This window comes from Branchiostoma lanceolatum, chromosome 5 (assembly GCF_035083965.1).
Source record: "Branchiostoma lanceolatum isolate klBraLanc5 chromosome 5, klBraLanc5.hap2, whole genome shotgun sequence".
NCBI lineage: Eukaryota > Metazoa > Chordata > Leptocardii > Amphioxiformes > Branchiostomatidae > Branchiostoma > Branchiostoma lanceolatum.
Window position 1 is genome coordinate 16,753,033 of NC_089726.1, and position 21,150 is coordinate 16,774,182.

Below are 21,150 nucleotides of genomic sequence, written 5' to 3' on the forward strand. Positions count from 1 at the left end.
CCAAACCGGCAGAAATGGCTGCCGTGGCTAATGCATCATGCATGGCCTACCACCACCGCTTCTTCTTCGATTTCTACCCCTAGGTGATTTTCTCTAGTCCTGAATATTTACAGTCGTTTTTTGGAGCAGGCAAACCGTTTCGAGGGAAAACCATCGTGATTTCTTCCCTGCTTTAGTTAATTGTTGTCAGGGATTCTTTATGTATAATGAAGAGGTGTCTGCTGCTTGGGATTCCTGGCTAATTTGCAGAAATTGCATTGTCTTTGCTGCAGATAAGTAGTCCACAAGGTCAAATGGCTGCAACAGGGAGATAACAGTTCTTGATTCAAATTCAAATAAAATCATGCCAAATACAAAATGCAGATTTGCATATTGCATGACCTCATTGAAAATGACATTTTCCCTCAAAGAAAGGGGCCCAGTGGGGGCATCCTTGATCTTGATAGGGTATGATGTGGGTATGGCGACAGGCTCAAACTGGTATATCTAACATTCTTAGTAGGAGCAAAAGCAGGAAATAAAGACATTCTACTTTTATAGAGGTGTCCGGGGCCATACTTGAGTTAAAGTCAAGGAGGCAATCATGGGAGCTGGGAACTAGGGCTGGGGGCTCATCCTTTCAGCACAGGGAGCCATTGAACAGATGGATAACAAATGTGTCCTGCTTGCATATTATTGGACAAATATGCCCAGTGGAGTTCTATACGCTGTTCTCCAATGACAGCAGCTTTTCATACTGCCTATCTGACCTGCACTGCAGCGAGGCCCCACCATGTAAAAGGTCATACCGCCATTCTTCCATGGTGATAGAATAAATGTTCATCGCTCAGAACCTCAACAGACGTGATTTAACAGGTACAATCAGTGTGCCAGTCAGGCCAATTAAATTTTGTCGGGAAATTAATGAGGAATCAAAGAAAAGTAGGATACATAATATAATTTAAGTTTTTAAACTAAAGTCTTGTAAATTTTCATTCTTGGGATGTTTTTAATTGGTCCAATCCATATTCATATAAAAGTACATTAAATGTCCATTTAAAGCAAGATTAGTTTTTATAGCTGCCCCAAATGTGGAGAATGCCACCATAGTTTACATCATCTTCGACAATGGCATTCAGCAGAAACTGTTTTGGTGCCTGATGCAATATTGTAAATCAATACAAGTCTCCTCCTGCACACACTCTGTAATTCCACCCTCAGCTTATGTGGTGAGGCCCCAGAAACCTTTCAGAACGGCTGGATCCCACAGTATCTATATTCCCAATCACCAAGCCCTCTCAATGCTAAAATAGGAAGAAGCCCGGGTAATAGCATGATAGGATGTCCGTAATCCCTGGTGTTGAGTCTGCTGGCCAGAATTTTATTCCGCCATTGATTTACTGACTATCCAAACTGTCGTTTCGAAATCGCTATTGGAATTCAATTCGGGAGATAATTGCACACAAGAGGCAGCCGCCTATGATGGAGATAAGATTTGCATGCTGCTGGCGTCTTACAGCGCCAAACCCTCGGGCTCCGTTTGTGCTCTGTCACCGCCACTCCTTATAAGGCATCTTCCAGACTATACCATTGTGGGACATGGGGGACAGGGTATATACTGTATCTCTGCATGCATATCATAAGGCACTCTTTTAAATTTTCATATATGATATACATATACACCTCTATATATGAGGTATGAATGAAACATAATGCAATTGGCTCTATGTTTTAAACAAAGATTCATCATTGTGTCATAGATATATCATATCCATGCAACTAAAATCTATTTCATAATGCAATAGCTTGTCAAACTTCATGTATAATTTGATCATGATGTTCCGTTTCCAAGAAAGAAACTCATTTAACCGTCTCCCTGCTGAGGGCAAGTTCACTTATGAAGTTTGTACGAGGTCAGCAGGGAAAGGTTAATGCCTCCTTTCCACTGGCGGCAATTGCTGAACAACCATTGAGTGACCAAACTGGGATCTGTATGGCCCTTCGTTTTATAATTAGTGACCTGTCAAATATTTGGTTGCTCAGCGGTGGCACATCAGCAATTGCAGCCTTTATTGGAAAGGGGCTGATCCTACACCTGTTCACTGAACAATCACAAAACATTGAAAAGTGATACAAGAATAAGCCAACAATGGGGGGTTACATGTACATGTAAAAAACACATCAAAACACAACATCTGTATCTGTATCTATATAGCCGGTATAACCGCCCTTCTGCGTAAAACACCAGCTTAGCACAACATGATGCAAACATGCACAATCGTGTATATTCATAATATTTTCTGTTCTTCCAGATATGGAGATATGGTCCCTGACACATGGGCAGGGAAGATCGTGGGGGGCATCTGCTCTCTGAGCGGAGTGTTGGTGATCGCTCTACCTGTCCCCGTGATCGTGTCCAACTTCAGCCGAATCTACCACCAGAACCAGAGAGCAGACAAACGGAAAGCCCAGAAGGTACGATTCCTTTACTTTCTTCAGCCAATCACAAAACAGGTTGCCTCAATCTATTGTTTCCTGACAGGTTCTCTGCCCATATACTAGCGACAGAAAAATGCTGTGATAGCTGAGATAGAAAAATGTTGACACTATAGGCAGAAAAAAGGGATACTTCCAATCATGGTTCTTTCTAAAATCCAATGTCATGACCACTGCCATATACTAGTACAATAGACATTAGACAGCAATCTGACTATTGTTAGTAACATGCTAAAGCTTTCTACAAATCCAACATCTACAAGAAAGTGTTGTCAACGCTCAGCCAGTAGAGATAGAACAAAGAACAGCGCAACACTATTCAAACAGTGAAGAGTAAGACTTCGGGATTCTTTTACTTGCAAAAATGCTGCAGATATCACAGTGGAAAGAAAGCACTGTGATTTCAGCACCAAGGAGATGTCCTATGTGACCACAGGAGTCACAGCTCGTCTTCAAAAGTCTGACTCCTACAATGCTTCTGAACATAAGAACTAAGTAATTCCTGATAAAGATACATACTATTAGATATTATTGCAAATTAGTTGAGAGTACCACATATGTCAATTGTCATTGTTTTATGGTCAACATTAATCCACCTTTTCCATTTTCATTAAAACAATGGTGGTGTTCGGTCATTGTCCCATTGTTTTCATGTGTCACATCAAATTGACAATAAAACTATCATTCCATTAAAACTGATTAGATGACAACTAATTTGCAAGTATTGGCTCTTGATGCACACAAAAAATCACAAAGGAGACCATAGGGAGACTTTTGATCTATAACCCTATTTATAATATCCAGGGGTTGCAGATTAGGATTATCACTTTGTTACATAAAAACTGATTCTTAGAGGATCTTTAATCCTGAGTTTTATTGCCGACTTAATAAACTGCTGATTTTACTATCTCAAAGGACATAAACTTTGTTTTAAAAAACTAGTATTGCTTGCAAATCATCAAAATAAGTAAACTACTAAGGTTGAAAACTAGGCTGGCACACAAGAACTGTATCTCAGTGGAAGTAGATTCAATCACTGTGCAGTGCCGAAAGCCAATCCCAGGAAATAGCCAGGCTTGGGAAATTCCCTTTCCATCAATGCTCTGCCTCATAATCCCAAAGAAGAGCTCCGAGATTAATGGGTCGGAATTAGCACAAGAAGCCGGCCATTTCCTTTCTGCAGAATGTATGAATAGATTCCCCGACAGAACACTGACCCATCCATAAAACTTCACTCAGGTGAAAATGGGTACCACGGACATCCCTCTGACAGGACGCTAAATTTAGGTTTCTGGAGAGTCACACCTTGAGTACGTTAAAGAACCCAGCACACTTATTGAAAAGAGTAGGGATCCATCCCGACCTACAGACTGTATTGCTTGCACCTGGGACAATTATTGTCATATTCAGGTCACCTGAGTTAGCACCGAATGGCAGCCGCTTCAGACTAGACCCTTGTGATTTAGCCCCGCCTATTGTAAGCTCCTCGCAATTCAGCCCCTGGCTGCAAAGAGAGAATAGTTGGCCCAATAACAATGATAATAACAAACTAATAATAAACAGTGTTCCCAGTGTGGTAGTTATCTCTGTTCTCACCCTATCTATGCCCAGGAATCCAACATGGAATCTCCTCCACATTTCTTATCAAGACTTCTTTAATAAGTCATGACTGCCAATTGCCAGAATTATTAATGAAGGTACAGAAATAGCATGCCTCATATCAAATGATTGTGGAAACAGGGAGTCTTCCTCAGGTATTGATTTTCCATTAGCAGCAGTGGCTTGGCAGCTTCCATTTGTAAAACTTTCAACTTTTATTTCTATGTAGTACAAATGTCTGTAGACACAGGATAGGTGTTATAACACTATGACTTTCATCAGTGTTTGGTGCTTGGGCCTTTGATGTTCTCTGGGGGCAGCTTAAACTTGTGAGGATTCAACAAACATCCCTCCACAAGAAAGCTTGAAGTTTCTTATGTCTTGTCATACCTGGGCCATGACAATGTTTGATAGGGGTGTTCTAATTGCATCAAATGGGTTTCCATAGAATAATTTGAACATATTTCGTGTATACTGCTTTTGAAATTTGAATACTGGATTCAGACGTTGAAATTGATGTTCTTGCAATATTTGCTCATCTTGTGCATTTTGCACTGAAATGGGTGTTTTCTCGGGTGGATATGACATAGAAAATACAACACAATAAATTTCAGCCATCAGGCGCTCTGACCAATTGTAAGTTGGTAAGTTGGATGATACGGAATACACCGTGTTGTATTCCCTATCTGTAGCACTGAAGCCTTGATTGAACTTGAGCCTACAGTAGACAACTAATCCCACACAAGAAATATCAGTAACATGCAGAAGGCGTTCTTTACAATATCACATCACAGGAGGTAAACAACAAGTGGGAAATACAAACTTTAAAAACCTTTCATCCTCAACTTTTATGGCTGCAATGTGTCAACATTCTGTCACATTTCAAGCAATTAAAACATTGATTTTCAGGTTTCTATTCCATCTAGTGTCTCAAATGCGGACTCATCCAAAAGTATCCGTTGTACTGCATGATCTTCTTTTCATGCAAAGCACAGTTTTGTCGAGATTAGGTAACAAAGATATGTGATAACATGAGCCCTCCTGACAGCTGAGGTTTTCTGACCTACGTCATGACAATACCTGTCAACTGTAAGAGCTTTGATTAAATCACTTTTATGGTAATGCTACTTCAATGGACAGCAGCATCTGAAACATCTCGCAGATCAGCACCGGTGGAAGTGGTTTTGAATCGCAAAGTTTAATGTTTGCGTGAAACTTCAGTAAATGTCCTAGGACAAACTTTATGACAGTTACATTGACGGATGAAAAGATACAGGTTGTTTTTACCATCGTGAATGAAGGTTTTGTTTTCTGTGTGTTTGTTTCCACAGTAAAAAATTATGAAGCCCTGGATGGATTGTGATGATATTTGGTATGTGGGTAGGTCTAAGAAAGATGAAGCACAATGTGGTTTTGGGGCCTTTTTGTGGCTTTTGTTGTTGAATTTTGTTACAAACCAAACACCAATATGGACCTGATTTCAAGGAACAAATAATAAGTCTTGCATACACAAAGAGGCACACTGTGCACAATCCCTTAACCAAAGAGCCTGCCATATTGGCCAAAGTCCATCCCTATGTATTCTATCATCCATTTTATCCCACAGCTCATGAAGCAGTGGTTTTACCTAAGTGTACTGCATGCATAGGTAGGGAAGTTATGACCTGGCAACTTGCTGTGAACACCGCAAGGTTCAGTGTCCAAATCATAAAGACAGAGGCTCAAAAAGAATGCCGTGATATAAAGCCAGTTGAGTTCAACTTGTTGGATAAAGTTTTCTCCCAGATTCCACATGCTGGAAATAAGGATACATGGTTGACAAATATCACACATTATAATAGATGTAAAATAACTAGCTCAATTGTGCAGCTTATTGTCTCTTCGAGGATGCATACAGATCAAAAATGTAGTCACCATACGAATGCAACAAAGCATGACGAAAAGGCAGGCTTGCACAGAAATATGTATTTCTTGCACATAATCTAGAAAATCAAATCAAACGGCCATGCTCTTGATATGATTCCATGCAGTAATACAAGACTATCCAATATGAACCAACTGTTGTCCGAACCCATCCAATTACAAATCCCCCCATCCCGAGTTCTGATGGACAGACCCAGGGGTCGTCCCTGACTCTAATCAAAAGATTTGCTGACCTACTTTCGCAGCAGATGTGTCCCAGGATGTTCTTTGAGAAATAAGGCTGACAATTAACCCAGATTCCGAAACGTCGTTCAGTGCAGGCGGCACCCCGTTTTTTCACCACTTACAAGCCAGTGACTTCAATCAATCTTCCATTGTAACACAACTGCTACTAAATCTGTTTCCTATTCAACACACAGAAAATAGATACCAATGTAGGAGGAATACATTATTACAGAGGGAATGTAATCCTGAAGTCGCCATATACTGGTAGGGTTGACCTATATGCTGTCACTGTGTATGATAGATATGAATTCTGGTGAAATGTTGTCAAATTCATGAGGATGGGGGCAAGGTAAAGGACATACAGCATTAAACACGTTAGGCTAATCAAATGTTTCGTGCATTTAAGATATCTCCTTTCCTGTTTCTTTTCAAACTGAAACCAAAGTTGATTGAAATTGACCTATCATGCTAACATTTGGGGAAAAAAACAAAATCTACCAGTCGTTTTATCTCCATTTGATGATTAGACATTCAAAGTCTATCCAAATAACAGAGAGTGCATGCATGTGCGCATTGGTCAGAACAGTAATCTCCAAACAGATCGTAAAATCGTAACGTTTCTTGCTTCTGTTTCCATGGAGCAGCCAACATTTCAAAAGGCTGACTGCTCCGCAGATCTAGGAAGTTAAGAAGCATGACAATTCTGGCTTTCTATATCTGCTTGGAGATTACAGTACAGGCCGATTTCACTTTTGCAAGTATTCTCCCTGCAGCCCCTTTGTATACCCAAAAATAAACAAGTACAGCATATCAATTCATCACAACGTATTCCTAGCATACACAACTTTTCAAGCCATCCTTCTTCATGTGTTCCGATGCACTTCAAGTAGTTCCACATAAAAAGATTATTGATCGCAAGTCAGCCATCTTGTTTTTCACAGGATTTGCTGTGTTGAGTTTGAAAGGAAAGAAGAACCGCGCATTCATAATGCTGTAGAGTACAATTGCGGTGATACATCTGCTGGGGGCTACCGTTTGGCAGAAATGGATGATCCAACAGGGATCCTTGCAGATCCTTATTAGTTTGACACAGGAAATGTGTGATAACAGATTTGTAGCCTGAGCTAACTTACCGGACCTACAGTGATGGAGTGCCTGCTATCTTCTTCTGGAGCTACAACATGAATCAAAGCAAAGTTTTCCGTTGGATTCCAGACCGAATTTACCACGTGAGCTTACTTACCACGTCACAACGTGACACATCAAATATCGAAGCCCTGCAAATTTATTCGCGATTAGCCCCAAACTCTTTGTTCTTGAAATTGGTGCAACAGAATCTCATAATTTGCAGACAAATGATTGAATTGCATGGTGCAATCAGTGTAAGATCTGATCATCATTATGATTAGTATGGACTGCAAAAATGATTTTTTGATTCTAAGAAAACACAATGAAACTCCTTAATTTGGTCCAATTGCTTTCAGACAATCAATTAACCTCATTATGCATATACTGTATTGCAGAAATTAGAAGAGAATTTTTGCATGTTGAGGTTCTAGATTGTATAAATCACCTGCAATACATTACATCAGTGACAGGAAATTGGAGACCTAAAATTGCTTTAGTACAACAAGGGTTAAATAACCAACGTCAATATTTTCAGGTCATAAATATACATCTACCTAGAAATAATCACAAATAACTGACAACTGTTCACCCTTACCGGAAATGGATGCCATCTAACAGATTGAGCAACGACTTTGGAACAAAAAGTGATAGCAGCATGGAGTCATTGAACTTTAGTAGGATGACCTCTGTCTGAGGTGCTGAAGGTCAGGCTGTTATTAATCGTGCTTTCAGTTGGGGTTCTGGAACGAAACTCTCTTTCAATTTCTTGGCTCTTTTACTCTGCAACATTCGATCACTTGTTGCAGGAATGAAAGCATTGTGTCTAAGACATGCTTCGGGATTCCCGAAACACCCAGCTTTACAAGGTACTATTTGCATGCAAATGAGGTATGGATGCGCGTGCTTTGGCTAAACCATGTGAGCTCCAATCCATATCGTTGATTCCTTGACCACCATTGAACATGGTCGATCACTTGTGAGACTGCTTGAGGGACATGATGATACAGATTTCTCAATCAATGGGATTATATTGATACTTTTGAGAAATGTCAGCCCATGGCTTTGATAAAAAAAATCCAATTGGCTGAAACTGCAAAATGTGATAGATTGACAGAGAAAAAAGAATTTGGGGTACCTTATCCTTAACTATGAACACTACAAAGTTAATAACATTATTTGCAATACACGAGTAACATAACCTTTAAATACCACAGTAACATTCTAAATGTAGATGATCTGTTTGAGTGAAACACGTGTCCACCAGGCCAGCCATAGCAGCTTCCTCTCACATGATGGCAGAGCAACTAAAGATCAAACCATTTACCGTCAGCCAATCATCTAAAAATACCCCAGCCTTCTGAGCTATCAGAAAAACATCTCATGGGTACAAACGAAGAATGTGATCCTTCTGAGAGATACCCGACTGGTTAGTTAGGATTGTTCACACGAGGGAATTTCTGCTGCACACAATAGCCTAGATGGTTGATACGGTAAAGCACATTGATTCTAGAGGTTTTCTTCACGTGTTAGACACCAGGAATTCCACTGCAGTAACAAATGTTGCCAGAGATGATGCAGGGTTGCCCCAAAAACTTCATACCATTTCCTTGTGAAAAGTAATAAATGTGCTTGGTTAAGTCTTTCTTAATGGTAACCATTGCCATTGGCGGAGGTTCTAATCCATGAATTCTACCATGTTATTGGTAAATCCATAACATACAGCACATCCTGATTTTGGTGTTCATGTTCACAATATGACAAGTCTGAACTCTGTTCAAAATCTCCATGGCTGATATTTTCAAAAACTTGCCAGCAGCCTTGACCAGGCTACGCATGTCACCAGAATGCTTTACATGTCGGAATATCCGAGTCCCTTTATTGCACTCCTGCACCAAGTTTGCTCGGTCAGGACAAATGGACAGAGGTCAAAATCAATGTTTCCTGCTAGCCAGCAACTGTCAAAATTAGGTTAGGATCACCCAGATGGACCTGAAAGCACTAGGTGATTATTTATGAGCCAGCTCAGGAGTCTTGCAGTGACGCTGATTGGAGATCCAGACAGTGATTTTATCGGAAGCACATTGGGAAGGAATACCTACACAAATGGAGTCTGAAAAAAAAGGGGGGTTCCAAACCTGAGTGCATCACAAACAAGGCTTTATGTGACTCTAAGCTAGGATGTTTCCGGTCTTTAATAGTACAGGATTTTTTCCATGCTAAGTCTACTGAAGTTTGCAATTAGAACACCTTTCGACAAGTTTCATGATGCTCAACATTCCAAATCTATCTGTACTAATTGTTGCAAATGTGTTCATCTAAAAGTAGAGATGTAAAAAGAGGGACATAGAGGGCCCACTGATACAAAACAATGGATGTCTTTGAATAATCAAAGGAGGAATAATATAAACATCATGAATACTCAAGAGTTCTTCTGCAGGGTTGATTGAGCTGTCTGAAGGTAGAAGCTCATGACACCTGTCAATCTGCATCAAAGTCACCTAACAGTCAGGCCATTCCATTTCAAAGGTTAAGGGGGAGGGGCAGGTGGGAAGATTTCTACACATGAAAGAGTGGGGATAAGAGATGGCAATGATGAAATGAAAGGGGGAGGGGGGTCAAAATCTATTCCAAACCATTCCTTAAATTTTCATTTAGAATAAGCCTCACAAAGTGTGGAAAAAAGATTTTGAAGCCTTCAGATATCATTTTATTGCTCACATTATATCATATCAGGCAGTGTGATGATAATTCTGGCGTAGTGTACAAATATATAGGCACAGCTTTATTTTGCACATCAATCCAGCCTAAAATGTGGGCTACATGACAATGTCGTGAGCTACGGTGTCCTACTGAACAGAGTGCACCATCATCTGTCAACACAGAGGTTTGCCATGGCAATCTTTCATAGACAGAGCTACAAAGATCTTATTCAAAAATGCAAGCTGCTTGTGGCATGTAGGATTAACTCGTAAAACAACGCACAACAATTTCTATTTCAATTATTGTATGTTTTAGACCACAAAGGGCTTTTTTCTGGAGGATCAGACTGGGAGAAAACTCAGAGATTACCAACTGAGTAGTTTAATCACAAACAACCTTTGAAAAAGAAGAGTTTGAAAAAATCCAGATCAAGACATGAATGCAGAAGCAAAGCTCTTGTCTCATATTCATTAATCCTCCTTACTAAAACATTAATGCACTGATCCTGCAAGAGAGGATGCAGACGAGTGACCTTTCATTAACCCCACCTTTGACCTTTTCACAAAATGCCAATTCACCTTTAGAACCTGTATAATGTCATACTGCAGAGCCTTCTACAATTGTTTTTAACTTCAAAGGTGCCAGCATTGTATTGGTGGCACATAAAATATTAAATGAAATTGTGGGATTTCTAAACTGTGTGTCACAATAGATAAGAAGGAAAAATATTTGTGAATTTTCATATGAAAAGATACTGAAACCGCAATTAGCCCCACTTGATAATAACAATATTTTCATGCACTTACGTTAGCTTTTATTAATTCTTTAGTAAGTAAAGATTTATTTTGTATTTGTATTTTGCAAGTTATAACCATACAAAAGTTTGTTGTGTTAAAATAAAGCTTTTATGAAATGCAGGGTTTCAAAACTAATCATATCACAATGACTGACAATGTCATTTGGACATATTTGCTTTGCACAAAACCTTCAGGAGGGAATATGACATCTATTAGAGAAAATTTCCTGTCAGACTATTTCAACCTTACAGAAAATCTTTATGAAGCTGATGACAGATTGAATAATTGCCAGCCAGACAGCAAGTTAACAATTTGTCACTGATTTTGGTCCCTTTCCAGGATGCTTCAGACAGCAAAATGCATCAGGGGATGTCAAACTTGTCAAAATGTGTGCCCTCAACAGCTTGTAAAGTTGTGAAATTAACAGGAATCCACAAGATAAATTGCTTACCGGTACTTCATTCCTTCTCTCTGACCTATTCTATTTCCGAGAAGCACGTTTCCAAAGAAGTTGGCGCAAACAAAGAAACCTACAGCGACGTAAATCTCTGCGGAGGGATCCGAATCCCCAACGCCCTTGATTCTTCTTCATGACAATATACTTTATGGCACTACATGAAGGCATTGCCCCAAACAGCCATAAATCAAGTGTTACATGGATTATAGGGAGGGAAAAGTTGTCGACTGCAGTGATATTTACGTCATGTTTTCTTGTCATATAAACATCACATGTAAATTACCTAGAAAAAGTTCAAAACAGAAAAGAGCCATTCTCACCTTATGCGGTTTCCTTACACGGTGTTGTTGTGATTTGACATATACACAGCATGTCAGCAGAACGTAATGCGCATGCAAGTGCGAGCTCCATGTGATCAGCCTGGCCAGTGAACTGCCTGTATCAATCAGAATCAGTGGCAAAGTCAACTTCTAGCAACAACAAGACACTGTTTAACTTTTGTTCAGTTTAACATCTCAGTTGAAATGAATGTGTCATCAGGCATGGTGAGGAGTTGTTGTCTTGCAGTTTCAATAGAATTCGTCATGGTATCTGTTGGATGTTTGGTCAATGTTGCATCACAAGTTTTGACCATCGAATACGATATCTTTTCTGACACAACTTTTTGGAAACTATAGACTGGATATCATCCTTATATACGCAAACACGACCTTATACGATACGCTCTGCTAAATTGCTCATGTACACCATTCTTCGCAAATGTTTACACAGATGAATCTACATGTAGTATGTATGATTTCAATGCTTTTGCACAGCTTGGATAATTGTATACAATGAGTTTATGATGAAGAACAAGACAAGGCGTTGCTATCTTAACTCTTCTGATATTTCTGTTTTCTCTGCAGCAAGCCAGACTAGCTAGGATCCGAATAGCGAAGAATGCAAGTGGTGCACACTTCATCAACAAGAAGAAAAAGGAACAAGACAGGGAAGACAAGGTAAGAACCTCCACGTGAACAGTCTAATCATCACACGCACATTACCTTCAAAGAGCACAATCACTGCATGGAATCCAATCTTTAATCATACCTTAAAACATGAGTAAAGATTGCGTTTTTTTCATCCCTATATGAAAAACGCAACCATGATCAAAAAACTTAACCTTTATGTTTGCTTTAAGGTATGCTTTAAGATTGAATTTCGTGCAGCGAATAAATGTGTCATTTTCTTTCACACTAAAATTCTGAATTACAAAGACGGTACTTCCAAGTCATGTAAATTGTCTTTCCAAAATTGTTTTAGCGGCCATTTTATCGTTATATATACTTGCTCAAACATGTACATTATCTGCTTGACCGTAGAAGTTGAAAAAAGATGTTGTAACATTTTATATGATATCATATGATGGGTATATTCTCATAATTCTTCCTCCCTTTTGCCCACTACCTGTGGACACAGTGACAGCCTTGCAGTAATCCCATATGTTATCCGGAACCTCCGTCCTAATCAACGATGCAGCTTCCGCTCCACAAAAATTTATAGCTTTCATATCATGTTTCAAATTTATGCTCCGCCGGTCCTACCCCTGGGGCCCGGGAACTTGTAGCACAATGACAATTACATGTTTCAGGTGTCCTCGGATAAAAGAGTCCCATCTGTTCAATGTTCGAGGTCTACATCTGCACCTTTATCAAATCTGCTGACCTGATTACGTCGCGCATTCATCACGACCTACACAAAGTCCCGCTCTCCCGGCAAAGCCTGCCCGCTGGTGGCGTTATAGTCTACTGGGATATAGAGATGACGAAATCTTGGCCTTATTGTGTCAGAGTGTGGCTGGGAGAATGACATCTCTGTACGTAAAACCGTGTCACCTGACCAGGCTGTATTATCAGAGGCTAAGCCGCCCAATGAGGTCAGAGCTTTTATGGCGCAGGGTTGGTGTACACGTGACGGCGACCCCATGACGTTGATACCAACTTTGCGTGAATGCGTTTTCGAGATAAAAGAGGATGACGTTTATCTTTCACTGATGCTGTCCATCGCTCTTCCTGCTAAGCCAGTCTTTTACCACAAAAATACATAACGGTTAAGCATGAGACAACAGAAAGGACTGAAGGAACAGACAAATAGGAAATGCTGTCCATGTTTTAAAATCACAGTCATTAAAACACAGTGGATGCATGTCAGTAATAGATACATTAAAAGCTATTCCTGTACTGCCTTAAGTGGACATGGAACTGGAGAAATCCCTCAAGACAATAACTTATGTCAGTCATGTAATGACATATCAATGAAAAATTGACCAGCACTTCCTTCTTTTGCTGTGTTAAGCCATCAACTACATATATTAACCGATTCTCAGAACCCAGCTCCGGATCTACATTAATAATTGTACTGTTATGTGTGCAGCTTGCAACCGGATCTGTACATCAGCATGCAAGCAGAAACTTACTTTTACTCTTACGGCTTTGTGACTGTCTAAATGAATGTGACAGAGCCAGAAGAAGCAAACCTCAATCTATCATAAACAATTTGGCATGAAAATTGAAATTCATTTTTTTCTTTAGTGTTATGTGTCATAATCAGGGCCCGTTCTGAATATGAATAAAAGTAACACGAGTGTGTAGCTTTTCATACTAGTGTTCTTATATATTCTCCTGGAATTATATTTTCAGATAAAACAAGGGATAGACATTGAGGAGGATCCGAAAGATAGTCGTTTTGAGAGCCAACATCACCATCTACTACGATGTCTGGAGAACACCACGGTAAGATGTCTTGGTCACTTCCTGCAACAATCACAAGTTGTCTTACATTTGTTTCAAAGGTGGTAATGCGGTCAGGATTGTTGACTTAGAATTTAACTGTTCTGGGTTCGAATCCAAAGTAGGCCCCAAAGTTGTAACCTTGGGAAAGCCAATTTACATCTACAATGTACATGTATTTCCTCACTTGACTCAAGTGTAAACGAGTATCTAGCTCCTGCTAGGGACGTCCTTTCGGATGGAATGTCAATCCGGAGGTCCTATGTTTGAGGAGAGCCACACCACCAGCACGTTAAAGATCCCACCACACGAAAAGAGCGAGGGTCATTCCCAGTGTGAGGGGATCATATAATGTACCTTAAGTAGCTTGCAGTTACAGTACAAAGCTGGTGTGTTCAGCGATTTATGCGAAAGACACTTCTTAACATAAAATTGGGCAGGTATCATACATGCATCTCATGTAGGTGAATGCCTTGGTATTGATAAAATATAATTTTGTATTATCCTTTAGGCTTTTTCTTTATATGTTTTCATTCCAGTTCATTTGTGTTATTTCACTCAGTAGCTAGCCTACATGTATTTGTCTGCCCACAAAAAAGCACAATTTTATATTTCTACATAAATACAGGGACCAGACCGTCATGCCAGATACATAAAAGTTGGTAAAAATATGTTGTTTTATTTTGCACATTTGATAACGCACGCACTGTTTTGTGTGACATAAACAACTGCCCACCCTGCAAGCTTATGCATCATGTTTGTTTGTTTGTTTGTTTCTGCACTGTACCTAAGCAATTTACCCATCCACATCTATGATGTGCAATAGGGCACATGTTATAGAGTGGAAATGCATGATCAGTGTTGCAAATTTTTATGGATATGCAATTTTGTATGTTGTATATCAATGGATTACTCCTGTTATGAAGGTGTTGTAAATTCAGTGACCCTGAGTGAACTGCTAACGGTGCGGTCACATTCGTCGTAGGTCGTTGTACATTTAATGTCATGGAATTTTTACGCAGGCTGTGACAGAACCAAATGCTGACAAGGGTTTAAGACAGCATTTTCCACAACTCGTTCTTATTGAGACGTCTGAATCTTTTACGACACATTTACTGCTATCCCAGAACGCCCTCAGTCTCCAATCATACGACGGCCGTACAACGAATGCGATCTTAAAAAGCCTTACCAAAATACTACCAAGTGTTCCACCTGCCTTGATGTAAAAAAACTCTAACTTCCTGAACTCCCATTTACAGAAGTTTTGCAATTTTTGAGGTATTAACGTTACATTGCCTAGGATAAAATGATGGCTCCTAATTGATTGATGGTGACGAGGGCTTAGCATTCAGTAATGGCAACAGCATGGGCAAGGTCACCTTACTCTGGCAGTGGCATTGTGACTTGACAATGTTGCAGCGACACATAGGAATATTGATGATGAAATAGCACTGCAGCATACAAAGTTGCAGCAGCATCCAGTCTTTTGGTATGAAAACCTTGTCAAAGTAATGTGACATGTGACTGTCGGTTACACCCTTATGTTCGGACACCCCTACATTTCCCTTACCCTAACCCCAACATAGGGGTATCAGAACATAGGGGTGTTGGAACATTGGGTTGTCCCCATTAATGTCAACTGGTGATTTGCCTTGGTGTTTGAATGTATGAATCGATACTATTTTTTCACAGAGGTTTGAGACAAAATATGAAATCATGATATGGATGGCAGGAGGCATAAGCCTAATGATTATGTAATGCTAAATCTCTTCACCTATTCGTTCACAGGACAGAGAATTTGTGGAGATGGAATACACGTATAACGGATTAGCTGCTCCAAAGGCACAGAGTTCGCCACCAACACCAAGCCCTTCCCAGTCGTCCCAGGGAAACCCCGTCGAATCAAGTTGCTGTTCTCGGAGGAGGGGGAAGTACCAGTTTGCCCGGAGTGTGTCCGACACGGGCCAGGAGCTTAACGATATACAGATCGCAGTTCCCAACAAAACCTCCTCAAAGACTCATCTGAATGCGAGTGAGCCGCCCAAGATCAACTCCACCAATACCACAGTCACGACCTCCGCTATCATCACCACGCCGACGCCGGGGACGACCTCCGACACGGAAGAGTCCATGATGACTGTCAGCACAACGACCTCTCCCGGTAACTCCAACATAGTCCGCATATCAACATTGTAGGGAGGATTCTGTTCATACGTCACTTCACTGAGGATGCAGGGAGTATAAAAGCCATGAATGCAAACAGCATGTGCACTGCATTTTACTGCTAGAAAGTAGGGGACTACTAGTCACTCCAGGAAGAGAATTCTGCCATAGAGAAAGGAATTTTCTATCAGCCCTGAACTCTTGATTTGTACTGCAAGACACACAGGGTGCTCAGAAGAAAATAACAACTCCAGAGAATGTAGAGAGAATCTCAATTGGTAGTGGTAAAGCAATCTGGCCATGGTCTTTCTAGCCAAATTTTGTGACCATGTTGCTTGTAGAGCCTCACGTGTGTGTTGTGGGGACAGATGTTTCCATTATATAAGTTACCATGTAACGGAAAAGAAGACGATGGTTGACTGAGGGAATGCAGTCAATGCTGGAATGAGACAAAGGAAAGAAGTCACTTATATTAGCCACAGTATCCGACAGTTACAACAACTCTGACTTGTACACTTCAGTTATCACCCTAGCTTGCCGGACTAAAGTTTCTTCGTTCAAAGCTTCTAAGGCACAGGCACAATTCCCACTGTGGTAAGCCGACACAGGTAAAAATATGCTGCACAAGATTTTTACATGAGAGACCTAAAAAAAACGCCATATACATCTGTCACAGTAGCTGTAGGGGGCCGGTTGGGTTTTTCTGACCTGTTCCGCTGGAGAACTGTAGTTGTTGTTATTTGTCTGCTGGACGGGATGGGATAGGGTTGGCCCCAGGGTCTTGAGCACTGTGCCTTCGAGATGGTGAAGGTTTGGGAAAAAAAAAGCAAAGCTACTACATCGCAATAAACAAAACAGTTGTCAGCCAGGTGGAGCACACCTTTGAGTGTTCATGTCTGACCAAGTGTAGTTATGCAGTGTAGAGTCCAGACATCATTGTGTACGAGCAAGTATATTGTATCTAATGAATGACCTATGGTAAGAGCTGTTCGTGCAACCTACGATAGACATATTCTGACTTATAGATAGCATTACCCATTAAGAGAAAGCCAAATACTCTTTCTTGCTCCTTGAATCATGACAGAACTACATCATGAACAAAATATATATATATCAATTCCATCATATGTATAAACTTGATAAAAAAATCATTGGTAACCAAGCATCTTGGTGTACAATTTGTGGTACGTCCACTCTTCAGAGATTTTTGTTGCCATCGGTGGGCATCCTTTTGTATATCATTTCACAGGGAGTATTGCAACGTTCCTGCCAGAGTCCTGGCTATGTAAAATATGACAAAGCACAAGAGAGAAAAATTGAATTATAGGCTTCTAAAGATGTGCTACTATCGTGATTATGAATAAAGTTACATGTTAAACACTTTTCACCTAGACTTAAACTTGTAAAGCACTTCGCCGTAAATTTTCTGATAGCATTATAGTACGATGTTAAAAGGGAAAAGCAAGGAGGGCAACATATGTAGATCAAACAGTGAGTATTTAAGAGGGCATGATTCCCTATCCCTCATTACCTACTAGATAGATAGTCCTTTCTTTGTTTTGTCTATGTATATAAATATTCCTACAGTACTAAGATGGCAAAAAGGTAGTTAAATAATCTAGACAATCCGAGAAGCCCAACTTGCCAAATTTTATGTGTCAGCTGCCGTTTCCTTTCCCTTGCCAAGTTTAAATGTTAAGTAGCAATTTTATATACTTAGACTAATCCAGAAAAAAAAAGATATTTAGGAATGGAGAAGGAAAAAAGATGTTCTTACTATGGATGACTTTATTAAAATTGTCCTTTGTGATTAGAAATGATAAAGACGCATGGTGCGAATATTAGCTTCAAATTATACATATTAAGCTGATTTGAGAGTAAAACAATGTAATAAAAAATAAAAGTGTCAGATATTTCAAAAGACATTTATAAATGAAGCACCAAAATACCCTTGTGTTCTGTGAACCTATCTGAAGCAATTCTATGGTGACTGTGGATTCAAAATACGACACAAGCGAATTCTTTGCTGTAATTTGATATCAATAATAGAACCATGACAAACTCTTAAAATGCTGTCGCTGTTTTGTTTCTCTGAGCTAATCCTAGTACTCAAGGGCATTTAAGTGATGTTTTTTTGCTTGACCCCTGTTGTATTTTCCTGTAGGAGAAATAGAAGGAAAGAAATTGCCCACTTTTACAAATCAGCACTATGGCAGACTTTTGTATAAAACGGCTAAAAAAAATCTGCTTTAGATTTGACATCCATCGCAAAGGTTCTAAACAATAGGGCCTCTGATGAAATACATTTCTAAACCCTATTCCCATATCCTGACCACAAAAAAAACAGCCATAAAAAGTGTTAGTTACCAAGACATTGTAGAGTACAAAATCATACTTAACTAGTCAAATAAAGACTGCCGGTGAAATCTTTCTTAATATGCCCAACTCCTTTACATGTTGTCACCTTGAATGTATGAATATCTGAGGAACCTATAGAATAATAATAATAGTGCTCTCAAAGCAAGTATCTACAAATCTTTATCATTTCTTGTCACAGAGACTAAAGCTTTGTAGCAAAAAAATGTTGCATATTTGTGTCTAACTTTTTGGAAAGGAAGAGTATTTATTTTATTTGTTGGTATTAAGAAGAATATGTACATGTTACACTGTTTTGTTGCTTAAACAAGAGAAATATAATTTGTACAGGCTATATTAGCTTGAAAGATCTTTATTTTTGTGACTGATGTGTGTACTTCCATTTTTTGTTAATGTTAGGGGCATTGAAATTGTCCTTCTGGTATGCCAGATTCTAATATATTTTGCCTAATTTTAAAAGAGTGTAAGGGAAATGGACGAAAGCTTTTCCATGATGACATTGTATAGCACAGACATATGTTACTTCTTGTGGTTAAGGTACCAGCATGACCAACTGTTGCATGCAGTATATTGTAGTTAAACAAGCCAAGCTGAATTGGCATGCGAAACAAAGAAGCAGTGTTGGAAGCCTTACCAGATTTTTGTACATATGTGATGGATGAAGTACCATTTTGGACAATGCAGTCTGTGTAAATACCACATTTACCCCCCTCCCCCTTCCCGACACCCCAACAACATCACTGGCTTACAATATTGTGTGTACAGTGTGGGCAATTGTAGTCACCAGAATGAGTTCTCGTAGCTCTGTTGGTCCAGTCTGAGAGCTGTAATTTATTTTGGGTGTGCTCCCAACGCCTATGTGGTAAATAAACTTATTTATATGCAACCACTTGTTTTTTTTTCTGTCGTCTCTATGTTGTATTCTCTTGTTGCTTCATACATTACTAGATAATAAGCTACTTCCAGGTTTGAAGTGCTGATGCTCATTGTGATGCATTGTGGGTAGCAGGTCAAAGTTGAAGGCCCCTTGCAATACATAAAGAATGGTCTCTGGCCTCCAACTTTGATATATCACCCTTAGTGCACCACACCCTGCATGTAAACTTCAAACTGTGGCATTATCATAAGGAATAGTATGTACATTGTACATGTATAATATTATGGCAATGTCATTATCAGATGTATGAAATATTGTCATTAGTCATGGGCATATTCAATAGACAATTGCAACATGCCATGTCATTGGCTGTCATGTCCACATCTGAGTAGAGATCCACAAGCTACAAGATATATTGAACCGTTTGGTTCCAAGACATGGCTACCATTCTCTGAGGACCCATCTAGTAAATACGGTCATGAAAGGTGGCTGTCATAGCTCAAGTCATAGCCAGCAAAATTTCATCACAGTGCAATCAATCAACATCATAGACTTGACACGACTTGTGTATGCTTTGGTATTCTCCCTATAGGCCTGGCTAAATTGGCATCTTGACTTTCCAATGCTTTCTCATTAATAGATTAAGAAAGAATTGTAGTTGTACCGGGTACTGATATAGATGGTAGTATAAAAGAATTCTAAATTATGATTTTTTGGCGTCATCAAATCTAATTGTCCCTAATATTATTTTTTCTGAGAAAATACAGCACTTTGGTACATACAACTGCAATAAAATTATGTTTTCAATGTGCATAATGATGCTAGCTACAAATGTACGTTTGCACATCTAGATGTCTACTAATTGTTGGTAGTTATTAGAAAATAATTATTTTTGCCTAATCAAAAAAACAATTATTTTCTAATAACTTCAATTAGTGGATTGCAGTTGTATGCACCAAAGTGCTGTATTTTCTCATAGAAAATACAATATTAAGGGCAATTGAATTTAATGACGGCAGTCACAGGATTAAAAAAATCATGCTTAGAATTCTTTCATAGTCATACACAGCTATCAGTTTTCGGTATAATTACAGTTCATTCTTAATTTGTTAATGACAAAATAATGGAAAGTCAAAATGCCAATTTAGTAAGCCAATTTACCTTCATTAAACAAAACAACCCATTGCCATTAATTCAGCTGGTTTCATAGGCCAATTCAGATGTGAAATGATAAAGCAATAAAACAATCACATCGTCACATAACAAAATAATACACTTACACATATCCAAATCCTCCTTTTGGATGTTTTGCAAATGAAGACTGGTATTGTGTTGCAATGTGAAAGCCACCTCTTATTCATTTATTTATTGGTCTGGCCACCTCTGATGATCACATGACTTCACAGGCCCTCTTTACAAAAGCCATGTCTGCATGGGGAGTGTGGCTGAAACACTTGAGTAAGGGAAAGCTGAAATACATGTACTGTATATCTATTGCATGGAGTAAATTTCATGACAGGATTGTAACATCTTAAAACAATGCAACATACCTTATGACTGTTATGTCATGTTACAATAGACAAAACAAAATTAGACATGTAAATATTCAACTTATGCACCAATACCTGCAAATACCAACTCATACACACATTTTGCACAACA

The 21,150-nt window shown here is 39.3% G+C and overlaps 2 protein-coding genes across 4 annotated transcripts in view; one reads left to right on the plus strand and one right to left on the minus strand.

Annotated features, from left to right (window-relative positions):
• The window catches only part of LOC136435466 (potassium voltage-gated channel protein Shal-like), a 51,640-nt gene extending 32,143 nt beyond the window's left edge, over positions 1-19,497 (plus strand). For both annotated transcript variants that reach the window (XM_066429005.1, XM_066429006.1), the window contains 4 exons: positions 2,292-2,454; positions 12,210-12,302; positions 13,983-14,075; positions 15,861-19,497. In XM_066429005.1, the coding sequence (XP_066285102.1) occupies positions 2,292-2,454; positions 12,210-12,302; positions 13,983-14,075; positions 15,861-16,268 (757 nt within the window). In that variant the 3' untranslated portion in view covers positions 16,269-19,497. The remainder of the gene's footprint in view (positions 1-2,291; positions 2,455-12,209; positions 12,303-13,982; positions 14,076-15,860) is intronic.
• The window catches only part of LOC136435467 (bis(5'-adenosyl)-triphosphatase-like), a 63,123-nt gene that overhangs the window by 21,532 nt on the left and 20,441 nt on the right, over positions 1-21,150 (minus strand). The window lies entirely within an intron of this gene.